The following is a 17,743-nucleotide window of genomic DNA, read 5'->3' as shown; positions in this document are numbered from 1 at the left end:
GACTGTCTCACTTTGTTCTGTGGTCTCTCTCTCCTTTCATCTCATCAGGTTGTACAGGTCAGAGAATGGAGTCCATTCCTTCCCTCCTTCCTTCAGTGGTGAAAAGGCCTGGGGAGACTCTCAGTCTCTCCTGCAGAGGATCTGGCTTCACATTTGTCTGCTGTGTGATGCACTGGATTAAACAACCTGCAGGAAAACCACTGGAAGTGATAGGGAGCGGCTACTCTGATGCCAGTAAAAACACTTATTCCAGCAGTGTGAGAGGATGTGCAGAGATCAGTAGAGATGACAGCAGCAGCATGATATATCTGAGACTGTCCAACTTAAGTGAGTGTGTGTTCAGAGTTAGTGTGAAAAAAGGTTACTAATTAGGATAATAAAAATAGAAATCTTTTATGACATATTTTCTTGTATCAGCAGCACTGTCCTTTACTACCTTACCTGTAGGTGATGTTCTTCTTCTCATGAATTACACACTGCCACCTGCAAATCCATACAGTATAGAAATTTAATGATGATTTCCTCAAGAATGTGAAGAAAGTGAAAGTGTTGTTTTGCCTTGGTTAGTGCCAGAAAAGCTTCCTTAACATGCTTCTGATAACACTGAACAGACTCTTCTATTGGCTCCAGTCAGACCAACACTGATGTTTCACAGCACGTCAGTTTCACCATCAACCATGTTTTCTGTAGCTCTGCTGCTGCTGTTGGCAGCTGGATCCTGTGAGTCTCTCTGGATTTGTCAAAGTCAACATTTCTTCTTCTGCTGTATAACTTGATCATTTATAACAAAAGCTTTTTTTTAACAGATGTGTGAACAGTTGACACAGACAGCCTCTGTGACTGTGCAGCCAGGTCAATGTCTGACCATCGCCTGTCAGCTCTCTTATTCTGTTAGCGACTACGGCACAAATTGGATCAGACAGCCTGCTGGGAAAGAAATGGAGTGGATTGGTAGCTCATGTGTTGGATGCACCACTCGCTACAAAGATTCACTAAAGAACAAGTTCAGTATTGATTTAGACTCTTCCAGAAACACAGCGACTCTAAATGGACAGAATGTGCAGCCTGCAGTCAACATTTCTTCTTTTGCTGTATAACTTGATCATTTATAACAAAACACTTTCCTCATTTTTTAAAAACGTGTGAAGTGTGAACAGTTGACACAGCCAGCCTCTGTGACTGTGCAGCCAGGTCAACGTCTGACCATCACCTGTCAGGTCTCTTATTCTGTTAGCAGTGACTTCACAGTTTGGATCAGACAACCTGCAGGGAAAGAAATGGAGTGGATTGGTAGTGCACGTGTTGGATACACCACACTCTACAAAGACTCACTAAAGAACAAGTTCAGTATCAGCTTAGACTCTTCCAGCAACACAGTGACTCTAAATGGACAGAATGTGCAGCCTGAAGACACTGCTGTGTATTACTGTGCCAGAGACACACAACAACACAAACCATCTGTAGATCTGAACAAAAACCCCTCAGTACCTGAACACTTGTAACATGAAGCCACCAGAGGAGGAGCCCTCAGACCACTAATGATTTCACACCAGTTCACTGTTACAATAAAGAGGAAAACAGATTAATTTAATGGCAGCAACTCTTTTGATCGGTTCAAATAGTGTTACACTATATTGATTGAAAAAGTATTGTTCAGTGAAAACTGAGGCACACCATTATAACATTATCCACCTTCATGATGACGTTAAATTACATAAAATTATGTAAAATTTCACAATTATTTTAAATTCAAAATGTTTATGTCAGAGATTTAAGTTCAACCTTCTCTTTCTCATTTCATCTTTGTTTTGATTCATTTTAATAGAATTTTGTTCACTGATTCACTATAAATAGTATGTAAATTTTCTTTCTTGTGTTTCCTCATAAGGAAGTGAATTGTGTGTGTGTGTCAGTGAGAGGACAGAAGAGCTCACGTCAGTTCAGCTTCAACATCAACCATGTTCTCTGTAGCTCTGATACTGCTGCTGGCAGCTGGATCCTGTGAGGAGCTTTCAGTGGATTCACACTAATAAACACATTAGAAACACTGAATAGTCAGATGAATGATGGAGATAATATTGATTTCTGTTTCCACAGGTGTGTACAGTATTGATCTCATCCAGCCAGAGTCAAAGGTTGTGCAGCCTGGACAGTCTTTGACCATCACCTGTCAGGTCTCTGGTTATTCTCTGACTGATAGCAGCTATGCTACAGGTTGGATCAGACAGCGTGAAGGAAAACAAATGGACTGGATTATACATTGGTGGGGAGGAGGAGACTTTAACCAAAATAACGCTCTGAAGAACAAGTTCCTTTATCACACATACACTACCACTAGTTCTGTGACTATAACAGGACAGAATCTGCAGCCTGAGGACACAGCTGTTTATTACTGTGTACGTCTCCCCACAGTGAAACAAACCACCAACAGACCTGCACAAAAACTCAGCAAGCTCTCTGGGTGTGATTCTGTATTCCATGTGGAAGGACAAGCATCTTTACAGTATTCAAAAAAATATTAAATACAAACAGATGTCAATTGTTAAATTTGCTTTAACAATAATCAGACCTGATTACCTAGTTGTTTTTGTTATCCTGATAATTAAATGGACAGGTAAGATCATTCATTCTGATAAAAACTCTAAACACAATCTGACTTCATTACAGAACCTAATGAGCTGTTTAAATTTCTGTAGGTTCTGATGGTCTGACTCAGTCTGGATCAGTTTTTAAAAGGCCTGGAGAATCCCACACACTGACCTGTATGGCCTCTGGAGTTAAGTTGCCTGGATCCAAGAGGCTCCAAGAAAAGGACTGGAGTGGATCGCTTATATCAATAATGGTGGCAGCACCAAATACTACTCTCAGTCAGTCCAAGGCCGGTTTACCATCTCCAGAGACAACAGCAGACAGCAGGTGTATCTGCAGATGGACAGTCTGAAGACTGAAGATTCTGCTGTTTATTATTGTGCTTTACAGTGACTATAGTTGGTTTAACAGCTGTACAAAATCCTTTTTCATATTATCTATTAATATATATTTTCCCCTTTTTTCTGTATGTTGTTTAATATTCTGTATGTTACATATACTTCTGAATAATAAAGTATTCATGGTCTCTGCATTACTATAAACTCTTAACAACAAAAAAATAAATAAATTAATGAGGGGTGGGGTGAGTGGCATTGGGCAATCACTTTACTGAACTAAACCTGGTCTTGTACACTCAAATAGTTAAAATATTTCCACCCTTAACAAGGGCAAAGATGATTCAGCATGTTTTGAATAATTACGTTTGGCTACAAAAGCCATTATATTTTGTATTATTCTCATGTTTGAATTCAATCATGAATCTGTTGTTGAGGTGTTGACAGAAAAAGAAATTCTCCCAGGGAAACAGTTCACATCACTGATTTTAAAACAGTGGCTCACAGAACATTAACATTCCCAGCAGTTGATTCTTTTGTTTCCAAGGGTGCACATCATCATTGTTACTGCAATGCTGATTATAGTGAATATCATGTCAATTGTCCATGATTCTTGTTAATGTCACATTAAGAGTAGTAATAGTAATCATCATTGTTTGCAGTCACATAATCTTTTAAATTTGAATTGTTGTCAAAACAATACCTCTAGACATTAATAGTATATAGCTGACAGTATATTCATGTCTGGAAATGCAAATGTTATAAGTGAGAGAGTGTCAAAGATAAATTAAGAATAAGTAAATTAAAATATCATATGTAAACCAGAGGTGATTTCCTGGCAGCTTTTCACTCTGCAGATATAATAACACCGAACCTTCTATTGGCTCCAGTCAGACCAACACTGATGCTTCATATGTTTGATTCTATGCAAACTCAGTGACCTTCCTTGTTACTCAGCTATAAAAACTTCACATCAGACTGTCAGTGGAGTTCACAGCACGTCAGTTTCACCATCAACCATGTTTTCTGTAGCTCTGCTGCTGCTGTTGGCAGCTGGATCCTGTGAGTCTCTCTGGATTTGTCAGAGTCAACATTTCTTCTTTTGAAGAAGAAAATGATAATTTATAACAAAACATTTTCTTTTTTAACAGGTGTGAAGTGTGAACAGTTGACACAGCCAGCCTCTGTGACTGTGCAGCCAGGTCAACGTCTGACCATCACCTGTCAGGTCTCTTATTCTGTTAGCGAGTATTGGACAGGTTGAATCAGACAGCCTGCAGGGAAAAGACTGGAGTGGATTGGAAGGAGAGTTGCTGTATACAATACAGACTACAAAGATTCACTAAAGAGCAAATTCAGTATCGATGTAGACTCTTCCAGCAGCTTTCATTGACAATTCAAGTGTTTGTCAGAGACTGAAGTTCCACCTTCTCTTTCTGTGAGATGAAGAACAAAGCCTGATCATTTCACCTTCATTTTGATACATTTAAATTCAGTTTAGTTTGTTGATTTATTGTTAACATATCATGTCACCTAAAGTTTTTTTTCTTTCAAAATTAAGATGTTGCTTCAGTAAAAATAATACTATTATGTAACAGCAAAAGGAATTGTATGTGTTTTTTTCCAGGGGAAACTCAGACATTCTACAAGGTTTCAGTTCTATGACGTTTTTTTTTCAGCTTTTTTCCTGCATTTTTCTTGTGACTAAACCTTATGAACAATATAATTTAACCAAAAATCTGTTTTAAAATACTAAGAATAAGGTCAAAAATTCAACTTCTGAAAACTGCTCTCTCATCATAGATTAATATTCTCTTGGTCATCATGGACAAGAGGATGGTCTCTGAATCCACCTCTCTTCTCCCTGTGAGGAGGAGTCAATGCAAAACTCAGATGTCTTCCACCTCTACTTATCTGACTGCAGAGAGGATGACAGAGAACAGTGGACACACAGTTTAACATGATGGACTATAGGAGAGGACTGCTGCTTTTAACTCTCTGCTGGGCAGGTGAAGAGTTTCAGAACAATCTGTTTAATGTATATTCAATTTATTAATACAATTTATTTCTTCATTATTTTCTGTATGATTTTATTCTCCGGACAGGTGTTGATGGTCAGACTCTGCCAGAATCTGAACCAGTGGTTAAAAGACCCAGAGAATCCCACAGACTGACCTGTACAGCCTCTGGATTCACATTCAGCAGCCATGAGATGCACTGGGTCAGACAGGCTCCTGGAAAAGGACTGGAGTGGATCGCTTATATTGATAGTGGCAGTGGCAGTGGCAAATACTACTCTCAGTCAGTCCAAGGCCGGTTTACCATCTCCAGAGACAACAGCAGACAGCAGCTGTATCTGCAGATGAACAGTCTGAAGACTGAAGATTCTGCTGTTTATTATTGTGCTCAATGGCCACACAGTGACTGGAGTTGGTTGAGCAGCTGTACAAAATCCTACTGTACTCATCTTAATTGTGCTGATAGATTCAAACTACTACACAGGTGACTGCTTATGTCCTGGGCTTATTGTAAATCATTGCATTTGTTAATTTAGGTGCAAAACACAAAATCAGGTCAAGGTGCAGATACTGATCAAGAGACAATGACTGCACTAAAATGTTGGTCCTGATACACAGATCAGAAGAAAAGAATAAACTTGATATACAAAATGTGTTTCTCTCTCTCTTACCATCACTGTTTGGTGCACCTCTTAACAACACACACACACACACACACACACACACACACACACACACACACACACACAGTATAGTCCAATAGGGTCTCAAATGTAAGAAATGTAAGTAAATAAACAAATATTTAAATGTGATTGCAGTGAGCTAATATGTCCCCCATGTGGAGTGGCAGTCTATTCAGACCAACAAGCAGGTTGGATCATCTTAATCCACAGTTTAATGAGTTCAGACTATTGAACGGACTTTAAAACAAATGTCATGTGTTTCTTTGTGCTGAAACTGGAAAATTACAGTCTCTCTTTCAAAACTGTAGAGGTCAGATCTACTCATACTGATAATATGATAAATTATGTGCAGCAGAAGTAACATGATGAAAGAACAAAGGTGATTTGATTGTTTTATCTGAAATGAAAACACAATGACTGAGGATTGTTTATTTCCCCAAATAAAACCAATTTATCATCTGGTAATTATGTAAACCACTCATCCATGTAAACATGAATCTGTATATATCAAATGTCACTCCTTAGTTGCTTGATTAGGACATTTATCAACAATTTAATAACAATCCAAGTCAGACCCAGCTGTTTCCTCTCTGTGAGGAGGAGTCAATGCAAATGTGGTATATTAGGTGGTGATGTCAATGTGAAGATGATGAAGAGAAGATCTCCGCTGACACTGACTTACTTGTATATAGAAGTTTATTACAAAGTAGTTCAGCATCAGACAAGCACTGCAGTAGCCTGTGAGAGGATCCGAGCCAATATGGATCTCTCTCTCTCACAGCTCTGAACACCAGTATATATACATTGGTTGTTTACATGGTTCATGAGAAACATCTGGTCCTTCATTCAATGCCTTCATTGTTAAGAGGAAGATGATGGATAAGAGGAAACCCTCACCTTTAACCTCTACTAATCTAGGGGTCACATTCTTAACCCTTATCCTAAACATAAACCCCAAGGGCTAACTCAGACATAGGAAACTCATAAGAAGTGAAGACATCTGGAAACCTTCAGACATTCCAAAAAGGCAAAAACATACATAAGACATCCTGTATACTACACAAAACTCAGATGTCTTCCACCTCTACTTATCTGACTGCAGAGAGGATGACAGAGAACAGTGGACACACAGTTTAACATGATGGACTATAGGACAGGACTGCTGCTTTTAACTCTGCTGGGCAGGTGAAGACTTTCACTGATGTCAACCATACATTATTTCTACTTCAGCTACTGTCTTGATACATGTGATGTTTTTTTTCCCTCTTGACAGGTGTTGATGGTCAGACTCTGACACAATCTGAACCAGTGGTTAAAAGACCTGGAGAATCCCACACACTGACCTGTACAGGCTCTGGATTCACATTCAGTGACCACTGGATGGGCTGGGTCAGACAGGCTCCTGGAAAAGGACCAGAGTGGATTTCCTTTATCAGTAGTGGTGATGGCAGCACCACTCACTACTCTCAGTCAGTCCAAGGCCGGTTTACCATCTCCAGAGACAACAGCAGACAGCAGCTGTATCTGCAGATGAACAGTCTGAAGACTGAAGATTCTGCTGTTTATTATTGTGCTCGAGACATACACAGTGACTGGAGTTGGTTGAGCAGCTGTACAAAATCCTGCTGTACTCAGCTTTCAGGCTGGTGAAGCCCAGGCATTAAGTATTTTCATAATATTAATGTCATATATAATATACAATACATATTTCCAATAATAAAAAAAATATTTCTCTCTTCATCACAAATTATTGAGAAATCATATAACTAAACATCAAGCACATAGTAAACATTAAAAGAAAAACACAATAAAGATCATTTGTTCAAAAACAGCTGCATGACTTCTGAAATCTAACTACTGCAAATACAGTACATTTCTACAAAATAGCACAAAATAATGTCTTAAGATTATATGGAATCAAAAAGTGATTCATGTATGAACTTGAAGAAAATGATAATTTAACAAAACATTTTCTTTCTTTTTTTTAATAGGTGTGAAGTGTGAACAGTTGACACAGCCAGCCTCTGTGACTGTGCAGCCAGGTCAACGTCTGACCATCACCTGTCAGGTCTCTTATTCTGTTAGCAGCTGGTATACAGCTTGGATCAGAAAGCCTGCAGGGAAAGGACTGGAGTGGATTGGAATGAGAAATACTGGAGATTCATTCTACAAAGATTCACTAAAGAACAAGTTCAGTATTGACTTAGACACGTCCAGAAACACAGCGACTCTAAATGGACAGAATGTGCAGCCTGCAGTCAACATTTCTTCTTTTGCTGTATAACTTGATCATTTATAACAAAACACTTTCCTCATTTTTAAAAACATCTGTGAAGTGTGAACAGTGTGAACAGACACAGCCAGCCTCTGTGACTGTGCAGCCAGGTCAACGTCTGACCATCACCTGTCAGGTCTCTTATTCTGTTAGCAGTTTTCGCACATCTTGGGTCAGACAGCCTGCAGGGAAAGGACTGGAGTAGATTGGAAGTGGATATGATGGATATGACACATACTACAAAAATTCACTAAAGAACAAGTTCAGTATCAGCTTTGACTCTTCCAGAAACACAGTGACTCTAAATGGACAAAATGTGCAGCCTGAAGATTCTGCTGTGTATTACTGTGCCAGAGAGTCACAATAACACAAACCATCTGTGGACCTGAACAAAAACCCCTTAGTACCTTAACACTTGTAACATGAAGCCACCAGAGGAGGAGCCCTAAGACCACTAATGATTTCACACCAGTTCACTGTTACAGTAAAGAGGAAAACAGATTTTATGCAAGAGTCTTAATTTAATGGCAGCAACTGTTTTGATCAGTTCAAATAGTGTTACACTATATTGACTATATTGAAAGTATTGTTTTCACATTGAAAACTGAGCCCTCAGACCACTAATGATTTCACACCAGTTCACTTTGAATGTAATGTGTGTAGCACTGTAAATGTGTAAACAATATAATATGGATATATGAATCTAATGGTAATCAAATTATGAAATGAATTAAAATTATCTTACATAAATGGTGGTCAGTGGATTTGCAACCAGCTGAATTCTTTAACTTAACACATAAAATAAACTAAAAAATTCAAGGTTGTGGTGATGTTGATAACTGAACATCCAAGTTAATGTGTCTACTTCATGAATCAGAGATTGAAGAATGAGTTTAAGAATAAAAATGTTCAGTTTGTTTGTTACTGTGTATCTGGTTACATTCAGACCACCAAAAACCTGCTCAAATACTCAGCAGCCTTTATACAGAAAACATTCAGTAATGAAAGAAAGCATGAAACATTTTATAACAAAATTCTCATATAACAAAAGTCTCATTCATCAATACACTGAAGACAATATTATTATATTGCATTGTATTATATTGAATATTGTTATTCAGTGTATTTTAATTTAGCAGTTTGGGGCAGAGAGTGTTTGTCTTTATAAATCATACATTGTCAGAACAGAAATAAGAAAATGTGGTGTTAGAAAATGTCCTGTTTTTGATATGATTCAAGCAAACCAGAACAGACTTTTTGTTTGTGGGCCACTCCCTCCTCATGACACCCTGATGCAAATCTTCAGTCTGTGCAGTGTACTTCTGTCCTGCTGACTGGTCTTGTGCTTTGTGTGGAGCATCAGAGGTCACAGCCTCAGGATGATGAACACATTCACTCTTCTGCTGGTTGCTCTCTCTCTGAACTGTGAGTTCTCCTGCTTCTTGATGTTTCATCTTTTATCAGACAACATTGACTGATGGTCAGTCAGTGATACCAGAAAACCTCCCAGATGATTGTCTCACTTAGTTCTGTGGTCTCTCTCTCCTTTCATCTCATCAGGTTGTACAGGTCAGAGAATGGAGTCCATTCCTTCCAGTTCAGTGGTGAAAAGACCTGGGGAGACTCTCAGTCTCTCCTGCAGAGGATCTGGCTTCACATTTGCCTGCTGTGTGATGAGCTGGATCAGACAACCTGCAGGAAAACCACTGGAATGGATAGGAGTTGGCTTATCTGATGCCAGTAGAAACTCTTATTCCAGCAGTGTGAGAGGACGTGCAGAGATCAGTAGAGATGACAGCAGCAGCATGGTGCATCTGAAACTGTCCAACTTAAAGCCAGAGGACTCTGCTGTGTATTACTGTGCCAAATACACACACTGGTTAAAGTGAGCAGAGAGGCTGTACAAAAACTTCAAACAGCTTGTTTTCCGAGGACCCATCAGGGGGCAGTAGTAGAACTAAAATATGATGCTATAAACTCTGAGACAAACAAGACAGGCATAATGTGATGATGTGGTTTATGGCTGCCACTTTCTTAAAGCTGCTACTGCAATGTGCTTTTTCCTAAAAAAAAAAAAAGAAAAGAAAAAAAAAAGACAGTAGGTACGAGCGTCAAACATTGACTGAGTCTGAACCAGTGGTTAAAAGGCCTGGAGAATCTGACACACTGACCTGTACAGTCTCTGCATTCACATTCAGTGGCTACTGGATGAACTGGGTCAGACAGCCTCCTGGAAAAGGACTGGAGTGGCTTGCCTGGCATAAAACTGGCAGCAGCAAACAGTACTCTCAGTCAGTCCAAGGCCGGTTTACCATCTCCAGAGACAACAGCAGACAGCAGGTGTATCTGCAGATGAACAGTCTGAAGACTGAAGATTCTGCTGTTTATTATTGTGCTCAATTGACACACTGACTGGAGTTAGTTGAGCAGCTGTACAGCACTCATCTTTACTGGTCTGACGAATCACAACTACCTTACAGGATTACAGTCTTTGCTTTGACTTTTTAAGAAGACACTCTTTTTGCAGGGGGTCAGGGAGCAAACTCTGACCAACAAACATTTTTATTCTACAGACACAAACACAGACTAACCCATCACCCAGAAATTTTATTTATATACTATTTTTTTTTACAATTATATTTGAGAGGAGATATACATATGAAAGTGTTTTTTCAGACATGACTGTACAGAGAAACATCCCTAGTCCACATAACAATCTTCTCTAGTTTTCTAACCGCTGATCAGGCTGCGTCACAGTGGCTCAGTGAACAAATAAGAAAATTACAGTCTCTCTTTCAAAACTCTAGAGGTCAGTCCTACTTGTCCTGATCAAATGATAAAGTCTATGCAGCAGAAGTAAAATCAAAAGAGAATAAAGGTGATTTATTTGGTCTTATCTGACATGAACACAACTAGTGATGATGGTTTATTTCTCCTAATCCACCCGAAATTCCTGTTTTCACCAGGTCTAATGATGTAAATCATTGATTCATGTTAGATATGATAGTGTGTTTTCTCAAAATATGAAAAGTAATATTTCTTCACAAATTATAATAACAGATTCAAGTCCACTCCACTTCTCTCCTCCCTGTAAGGAGGAGTCAATGCAAAACTCAGATGTCTTTCACCTCTACTTATGTGACTGCAGAGAGGATGACAGAGAACAGTGGACACACAGTTTAACATGATGGACTATAGGACAGGACTGCTGCTTTTAACTCTCTGCTGGGCAGGTGAAGACTTTCACTGATGTTGATCTCAATTTGTCTTCTAAAAATTACCAACTTACAACAAATTACTGTTTTGTTTTTTGTCTTGACAGGTGTTGATGGTCAGACTCTGACAGAATCTGAACCAGTGGTTAAAAGACCTGGAGAATCCCACACACTGACCTGTACAGGCTCTGGATTCACATTCAGTGACTACAGCATGCACTGGATTAGACAGGCTCCTGGAAAAGGACTGGAGTGGGTTGCTTTTATCAGTAACAGTGGTGGCAGCTACATCTACTACTCTCAGTCAGTCCAAGGCCGGTTTACCATCTCCAGAGACGACAGCAGACAGCAGGTGTATCTGCAGATGAACAGTCTGAAGACTGAAGATTCTGCTGTTTATTATTGTGCTCGAGAGTCACAGCGACTGGAGTTGATGAGCAGCTGTACAAAATCCTACTGCACTCAGCTTTCAGGCTGGTAGAGCCAAATCATTCAGTGTTTCTTATAATATATATTGTACATCAAATATTTGAGTATATATTACATCTTAATATTAGGAATAAATCTATTTTTGTTTTACACATATATATTTTTTCAGGAAATAACCATGGTGTCTGTGTGATACAAATTCCTGCAAACTGTTCTTGAGAAATATAGTTAAACATTAAACACATTAAAACAACAACAACAACAAAATAAAGTGTATTAGTAAGAAAAAAAAAGGGTCAAAGCTGCTAAAAAAAAAGCACTGCAAATACTACATCCAAAAGAAGGTTTAATCGAAAGCAACTGGACTTAGTTATAGTCTGGAAGACGTTTCACCTCTCATCCAAGAGGCTTCATCAGTTCGTGTTCGCATCTGACCAGGCTGGGACTGGTCCAACTGATTTTTTGGTGTGGAGACCCAAGTATTTAACCTCTGTGGGGAGGCTTTCACCATAGCGATGATGTCATGGCTCTTTTGTGTTCCATGTGTCAACGACAGTCGTTAGGTTGACAGTCGTTGGTAGAAACCAATAGTTTCAACTTCGTTAGTGTCCCATTGTGTTGTAACGACAGTCGTTGGAGTCACATGAGGCGAGTCACATGTGAAAGGTTGTTTTTCCTAGAGGCCAAATTGTTAAGTCTCCTGGGAAGGGATGAAAGGGCGGCATTGTATATTGGAGATAGGTGATGTCTTAGACCTCCTCCTCGGTTTAGAGAAAGCCTCCCCACAGAGGTTAAATACTTGGGTCTCCACACCAAAAAATCAGTTGGACCAGTCCCAGCCTGGTCAGATGCGAACACAAACTGATGAAGCCTCTTGGATGAGAGGTGAAACGTCTTCCAGACTATAACTAAGTCCAGTTGCTTTCGATTAAACCTTCTTTTGGATAACTATGACCTGGAAGAATGAGAATATTCACAGAACAAATACTACATGTTTCTGCAAATGAGACATAATAATATCTGGACATGATGTGTAATCTAAAATTAGTATTCAAAATCAGTAATAAATAAATAAGGGAAAAATGTGGTAATTGAGACAAAAAATAATTTGAAAAACAAAATACGACCTGAAAACATGACAGATAAAGTAACATTTACATTTACAAGGTGCACATCATCATTGTTACTATTGTTTAAATTTACTGAATGTTTTCCATTATTTGTGGTGAAGATTATCCAACAGCGGTGCTTCATGTTAATACAGCCATAAAGAGTAGTAATAACTTTCCTAATCCACCACCACATTGTTCACAATTATACCAGAAAGTAATGAATGTAATGGGTTTCAACACAACACATTTGGATATAAATATATTTGATTCTATGCAAACTCAGTGACCTTCCTTGTTACTCAGCTATAAAAACTTCACATCAGACTGTCAGTGGAGTTCACAGCACGTCAGTTTCACCATCAACCATGTTTTCTGTAGCTCTGCTGCTGCTGTTGGCAGCTGGATCCTGTGAGTCTCTCTGGATTTGTCAGAGTCAACATTTCTCCTTTTGAAGAAGAAAATTATAATTTGTAGCAAATCATTTTCTGTTTTCACAGGTGTGAAGTGTGAACAGTTGACACAGCCAGCCTCTGTGACTGTGCAGCCAGGTCAACGTCTGACCATCACCTGTCAGGTCTCTTATTCTGTTGGTAGCTACCACACAGCTTGGATCAGACAGCCTGCAGGGAAAACACTGGAGTGGATTGGAAGCAGACGTGATGGAGGCAGCTCATACTACAAAGATTCACTAAAGAACAAGTTCAGTATCGACTTAGACTCTTCCAGCAAAACAGTGACTCTAAATGGACAGAATGTGCAGCCTGAAGACACTGCTGTGTATTACTGTGCCAGAGACACACAACAACACAAACCATCTGTAGACCTGAACAAAATCCCCACAGTACCTGAACACTTGTAACATGAAGCCACCAGAGGAGGAGCCCTCAGACCACTAATGATTTCACACCAGTTCACTGTTACAGTAAAGAGGAAAACAGAGAGTCTTAATTTAATGGCAGCAACTCTTTTGATCGGTTCAAGTAGTGTAACAGTATATTGACTGAAAAAATATTGTTTTAACATTTTTAAACATTTTTATCCACCTTCATGATGATATTAAATTACATCAAATTATGAAATGGTCTTTACATTTGAGAAATTATTGAAATTATTCTTTTTTTTTTAGTTTAACAGTAACTGTTTTCATCAGTTTAAATACTCTGAATTTATTTTTACTGAAATCCTACTAACAATAACAATAACAATAACAATAACAATAATTTTTGTGTGTGTTTCTTTGGAAACTTTTATGTTTTTACTTTGACTTTTTTTCCCCTGGATTTTCTTGTTAATAAGAATTTCATTTGATGTCTTCTATTCTCTTGACAGGTGTTGATGGTCAGACTGACTGAGAATCCCACACACTGACCTGTACAGCCTCTGGATTCACATTCAGCAGCCACCATATGGCTTGGGTCAGACAGGCTCTTGGAAAAGGACTGGAGTGGGTTGCCTGGATTTATAGTGATGGCAGCAGCACTTACCACCCTCAGTCAGTCCAAGGCCGGTTTACCATCTCCAGAGACGACAGCAGAGAGCAGGTGTATCTACAGATGAACAGTCTGAAGACTGAAGATTTAGAGTATTCATTTTTCAGGCTAGTAGAGGTTAATCATGTATCATGTATCAAGTATTTTTATATTCTAATTACTGTATATTTAATTTTTGAATTTATATAACATATTTACAGTAACCATATACCTATATTTTGCTTTACATATATATAATCTCTATAAAATACCCATGGTCTCTGTGTGATACATATTCCGATCCTTCTTTTATAGCCTGTCAGTGTCCTTCTCTACGCTTAGTGAACTTCCACACAGTCTGCTATAAAAACTTGATATCATGTTGTCAGTAGAAGAGAAGCTCCAATCACATCACCTTCATTACCAACCATGTTCTCTGTAGCTCTGCTGCTGCTGCTGGATCCTGTGAGTCTCACTGAGGCAGAGACACTGAACAGTATGATCACAGCTCACTGACTGTTCACTGTCATTACACTGATTCAATATTAACATGTTTTCCTCCACAGGTGTGAAGTGTGAACAGTTGACACAGCCAGCCTCTGTGACTGTGCAGCCAGGTCAACGTCTGACCATCACCTGTCAGGTCTCTTATTCTGTTAGCGACTACTACACAGCTTGGTTCAGACAGCCTGCAGGTAAAGAACTGGAGTGGATTGGAATGAGAGATACTGGAAGCTCTCACTACAAAGATTCATTAAAGAACAAGTTCAGTATTGACTTAGACTCTTCCAGCAACACAGTGACTCTAAATGGACAGAATGTGCAGCCTGAAGACACTGCTGTGTATTACTGTGCCAGACCCACAATAACCATCAGTAGACCTGAACAAAAAAATAAAATAATAATAATTCAGTATTACAGTAAATCAGTAAAGTAATCTTTAGATTTTTAAAAGGATAATTAATTTCATATAATAATAACTATTTTCATCAATTTACATCAGTTTAAATACTAAGTGATGAAATAAATTCAGCTCACAACTTTTAAAGCAAACACTTTAAGCATTGATCTTGGTGATTGATTCATGTTGAAATTCTCACAGCACATTAGAAACACTGAGTAGTCAGATGAATGATGGAGAAAATGTTGATTTCTGTTTCCACAGGTGTGTACAGTATTGATCTCATCCAGCCAGAGTCAAAGGTTGTGCAGCCTGGACAGTCTTTGACCATCACCTGTCAGGTCTCTGGTTATTCTCTGACTGATGATGACTATGCAACAGGTTGGATCAAACAGTGTGAAGGAAAACTGATGGATTTTTCATATGTGGGGTGGAGGCAGCTTAACTCAAAATGATGCTCTGAAGAACAAGTTCAGCTACAACAGAGACAATTCTGCAAGAACAGTGACTATAACAGGACAGAATCTGCAGCCTGAGGACACAGCTGCTTATTACTGTCTAAATATTGCAGTTAGTTGAGACAATACTACTGTTTACTGAGTTGAAAAATAAATGTTTACAAAATGTATTGAATAATAGAAGTCATTTTTGTTCCTGGTGAACAGACATATAGTCAAGTATTTGTATAGTATAGTGTATCTGTACTTCCATCAGTATATGACACATTTTTCTTCATTTATATTATGTAACTCCTAATCCACAGTTTAACATGATGGACTATAGGACAGGACTGCTGCTTTTAACTCTCTGCTGGGCAGGTAAAGACTTTCACTGATTTTAATTTTCCATAGCTTTTATTTGTCTCAGCAGCCTATTTCACTTGATGTCTTTTATTCTCTTGACAGGTGTTGATGGTCAGACTCTGACAGAATCTGAACCAGTGCTTAAAAGACCTGGACAATCCCACAGACTGACCTGTACAGCCTCTGGATTCACATTCAGCGACTATGATATGGCCTGGGTCAGGCAGGCTCCTGGAAAAGGACTGGACTGGGTTGCCTGGCATAATACTGGCAGCAGCAAATTCTACTCTCAGTCAGTCCAAGGCCGGTTTACCATCTCCAGAGACAACAGCAGACAGCAGGTGTATCTGCAGATGAACAGTCCGAACAGTTTACTCACCTTTCAGGTTGGTAGAGCCTAATCACACAAGTGTTTTTATGTTATGCATTGTAATTGAATTGTCAGAGATCAAATTTCATCCTTCTCTTTCTGCAAGATTAAGAACATTCACTTCTCTGCTGGGCAGATAAACATACTCATATATCATACTTTCACAATGTTTTTTTCTCACTAGCCTATTTCACTTGATATTTTTTGTTCTCTTCACAGGTGTTGATGGTTGGACTCTGACAGAATCTGAACCAGTGGTTAAAAGACCTGGAGAATCCCACACACTGACCTGTACAGTCTCTGGATTCACATTCAGCGACTACAGCATGCACTGGGTCAGACAGGCTCCTGGAAAAGGACTGGAGTGGGTTGCTTACATCAGATATGATTTTAGTGGCACCACATTCTACTCTCAGTCAGTCCAAGGCCGGTTTACCATCTCCAGAGATGACAGCAGACAGCAGCTGTATCTGCAGATGAACAGTCTGAAGACTGAAGATTCTGCTGTTTATTATTGTGCTCGAGAGTCACAGTGACTGGAGGTGGTTGAGCAGCATCCTACAGTACTCACCTTTCAGGCTAGCAAAGCCTAAGCTTGAAGTGTTCTACATTATATTTTATAGTATGGTAAATATTAGATTTGATATTACATCTTTATATTAGGATTGTACCTTTATCTTGCTTTACATAGATAGATATTTTTTTCTATAAATTAACCATGGTCCATGGTCCAGTTAACCATCATTCAAATTCCTGAAAATGGTTATTGAAGAAAGAAATATTATTATACATTGAACACATAAAAACACAATAAAGTTTATTTGTTCATAAAAGGGTCAAGGACAGCACACTTATCTCTCTGAGACAAAGAAAACAAGACATGATAATATCAGTACATGATGTCTAATGCAAAATGAGCCCAAAGATGATTGAAAAATCATGCTGCAGTTCCTTCTATCACGTCACTAGAGGGCAGTCAGTGTCAAATTTCTCTCTCCACTTGGACCCCGGACTGAACTCAATTAAATTTTAAAATAATTCAGATTCAAACTGATGTATAAAATGCAGATTAATAATGACAGTCTGTGAATAATGACTGTTTTTTTCCCTGATACAATCATGCATAGATAAAGATAAAATGAAATATGGTCATAATCACATAAAGTAATTCACACGTACATAAACTAGCCCAGTTTTCATGTATGTTAAAGGATATAGTTTTTTGCATGTTGTCACTCTGGTTTCAGCTCCTTTGCAGCTGTTTTCCTTTAGAGACACATTTCTCTGTATGCCTGTGTCTTCAAATGTCTGCAAATACTACAACCATTAAAAGTCTCTTAGGCAAACCAGCCACAGCAAAGTTAAGCTTATTATACATAATTATAATACTATTCATATGATCCTGGCTGTAGTCACTATTTTTTCCAGCAGATCAGAGAGTAAGTACAGATAATAAGTAAAAAAAACAGAAGAACAAATGCATGCTGTGTTGATAAGTTAATCATGAATCTGATGTAGGATGTGATGACAGTAAATAAATTCTC

General features: G+C 38.6%; 1 long non-coding RNA gene and 3 gene segments (V, D, J or C); all 4 read left to right on the top strand.

Annotated features, from left to right (window-relative positions):
- Positions 1-2,338, top strand: part of LOC127143016 (uncharacterized) — a 33,528-nt gene extending 31,190 nt beyond the window's left edge. Inside the window, exon 3 of the long non-coding RNA XR_007814159.1 lies at positions 2,215-2,338. This is a non-coding gene — a long non-coding RNA (uncharacterized LOC127143016). The remainder of the gene's footprint in view (positions 1-2,214) is intronic.
- A 1,480-nt stretch (positions 2,339-3,818) lies between these two features.
- Positions 3,819-14,697, top strand: LOC127143025 (Ig heavy chain V region 914-like). The segment is given in 6 exon segments: positions 3,819-3,986; positions 4,076-4,172; positions 13,251-13,453; positions 13,986-13,994; positions 14,568-14,590; positions 14,692-14,697. Coding segments are annotated over 6 exon segments (381 nt in total).
- LOC108879252 (Ig heavy chain V region 6.96-like) lies at positions 11,035-11,666 on the top strand. The segment is given in 2 exon segments: positions 11,035-11,133; positions 11,223-11,666. Coding segments are annotated over 2 exon segments (423 nt in total).
- A 1,093-nt stretch (positions 14,698-15,790) lies between the features above and the next one.
- On the top strand, positions 15,791-16,735 carry LOC108879244 (immunoglobulin heavy variable 3-43-like). The segment is given in 2 exon segments: positions 15,791-15,844; positions 16,419-16,735. Coding segments are annotated over 2 exon segments (366 nt in total).
- Positions 16,736-17,743: the final 1,008 nt, after the last annotated feature.

The sequence above is a fragment of the Lates calcarifer genome, linkage group LG11 (genome assembly GCF_001640805.2).
Source record: "Lates calcarifer isolate ASB-BC8 linkage group LG11, TLL_Latcal_v3, whole genome shotgun sequence".
Lineage (NCBI taxonomy): Eukaryota > Metazoa > Chordata > Actinopteri > Centropomidae > Lates > Lates calcarifer.
Note: the sequence above shows the minus strand (reverse complement) of the source record. Positions and strands in the feature narration are given on the sequence as shown.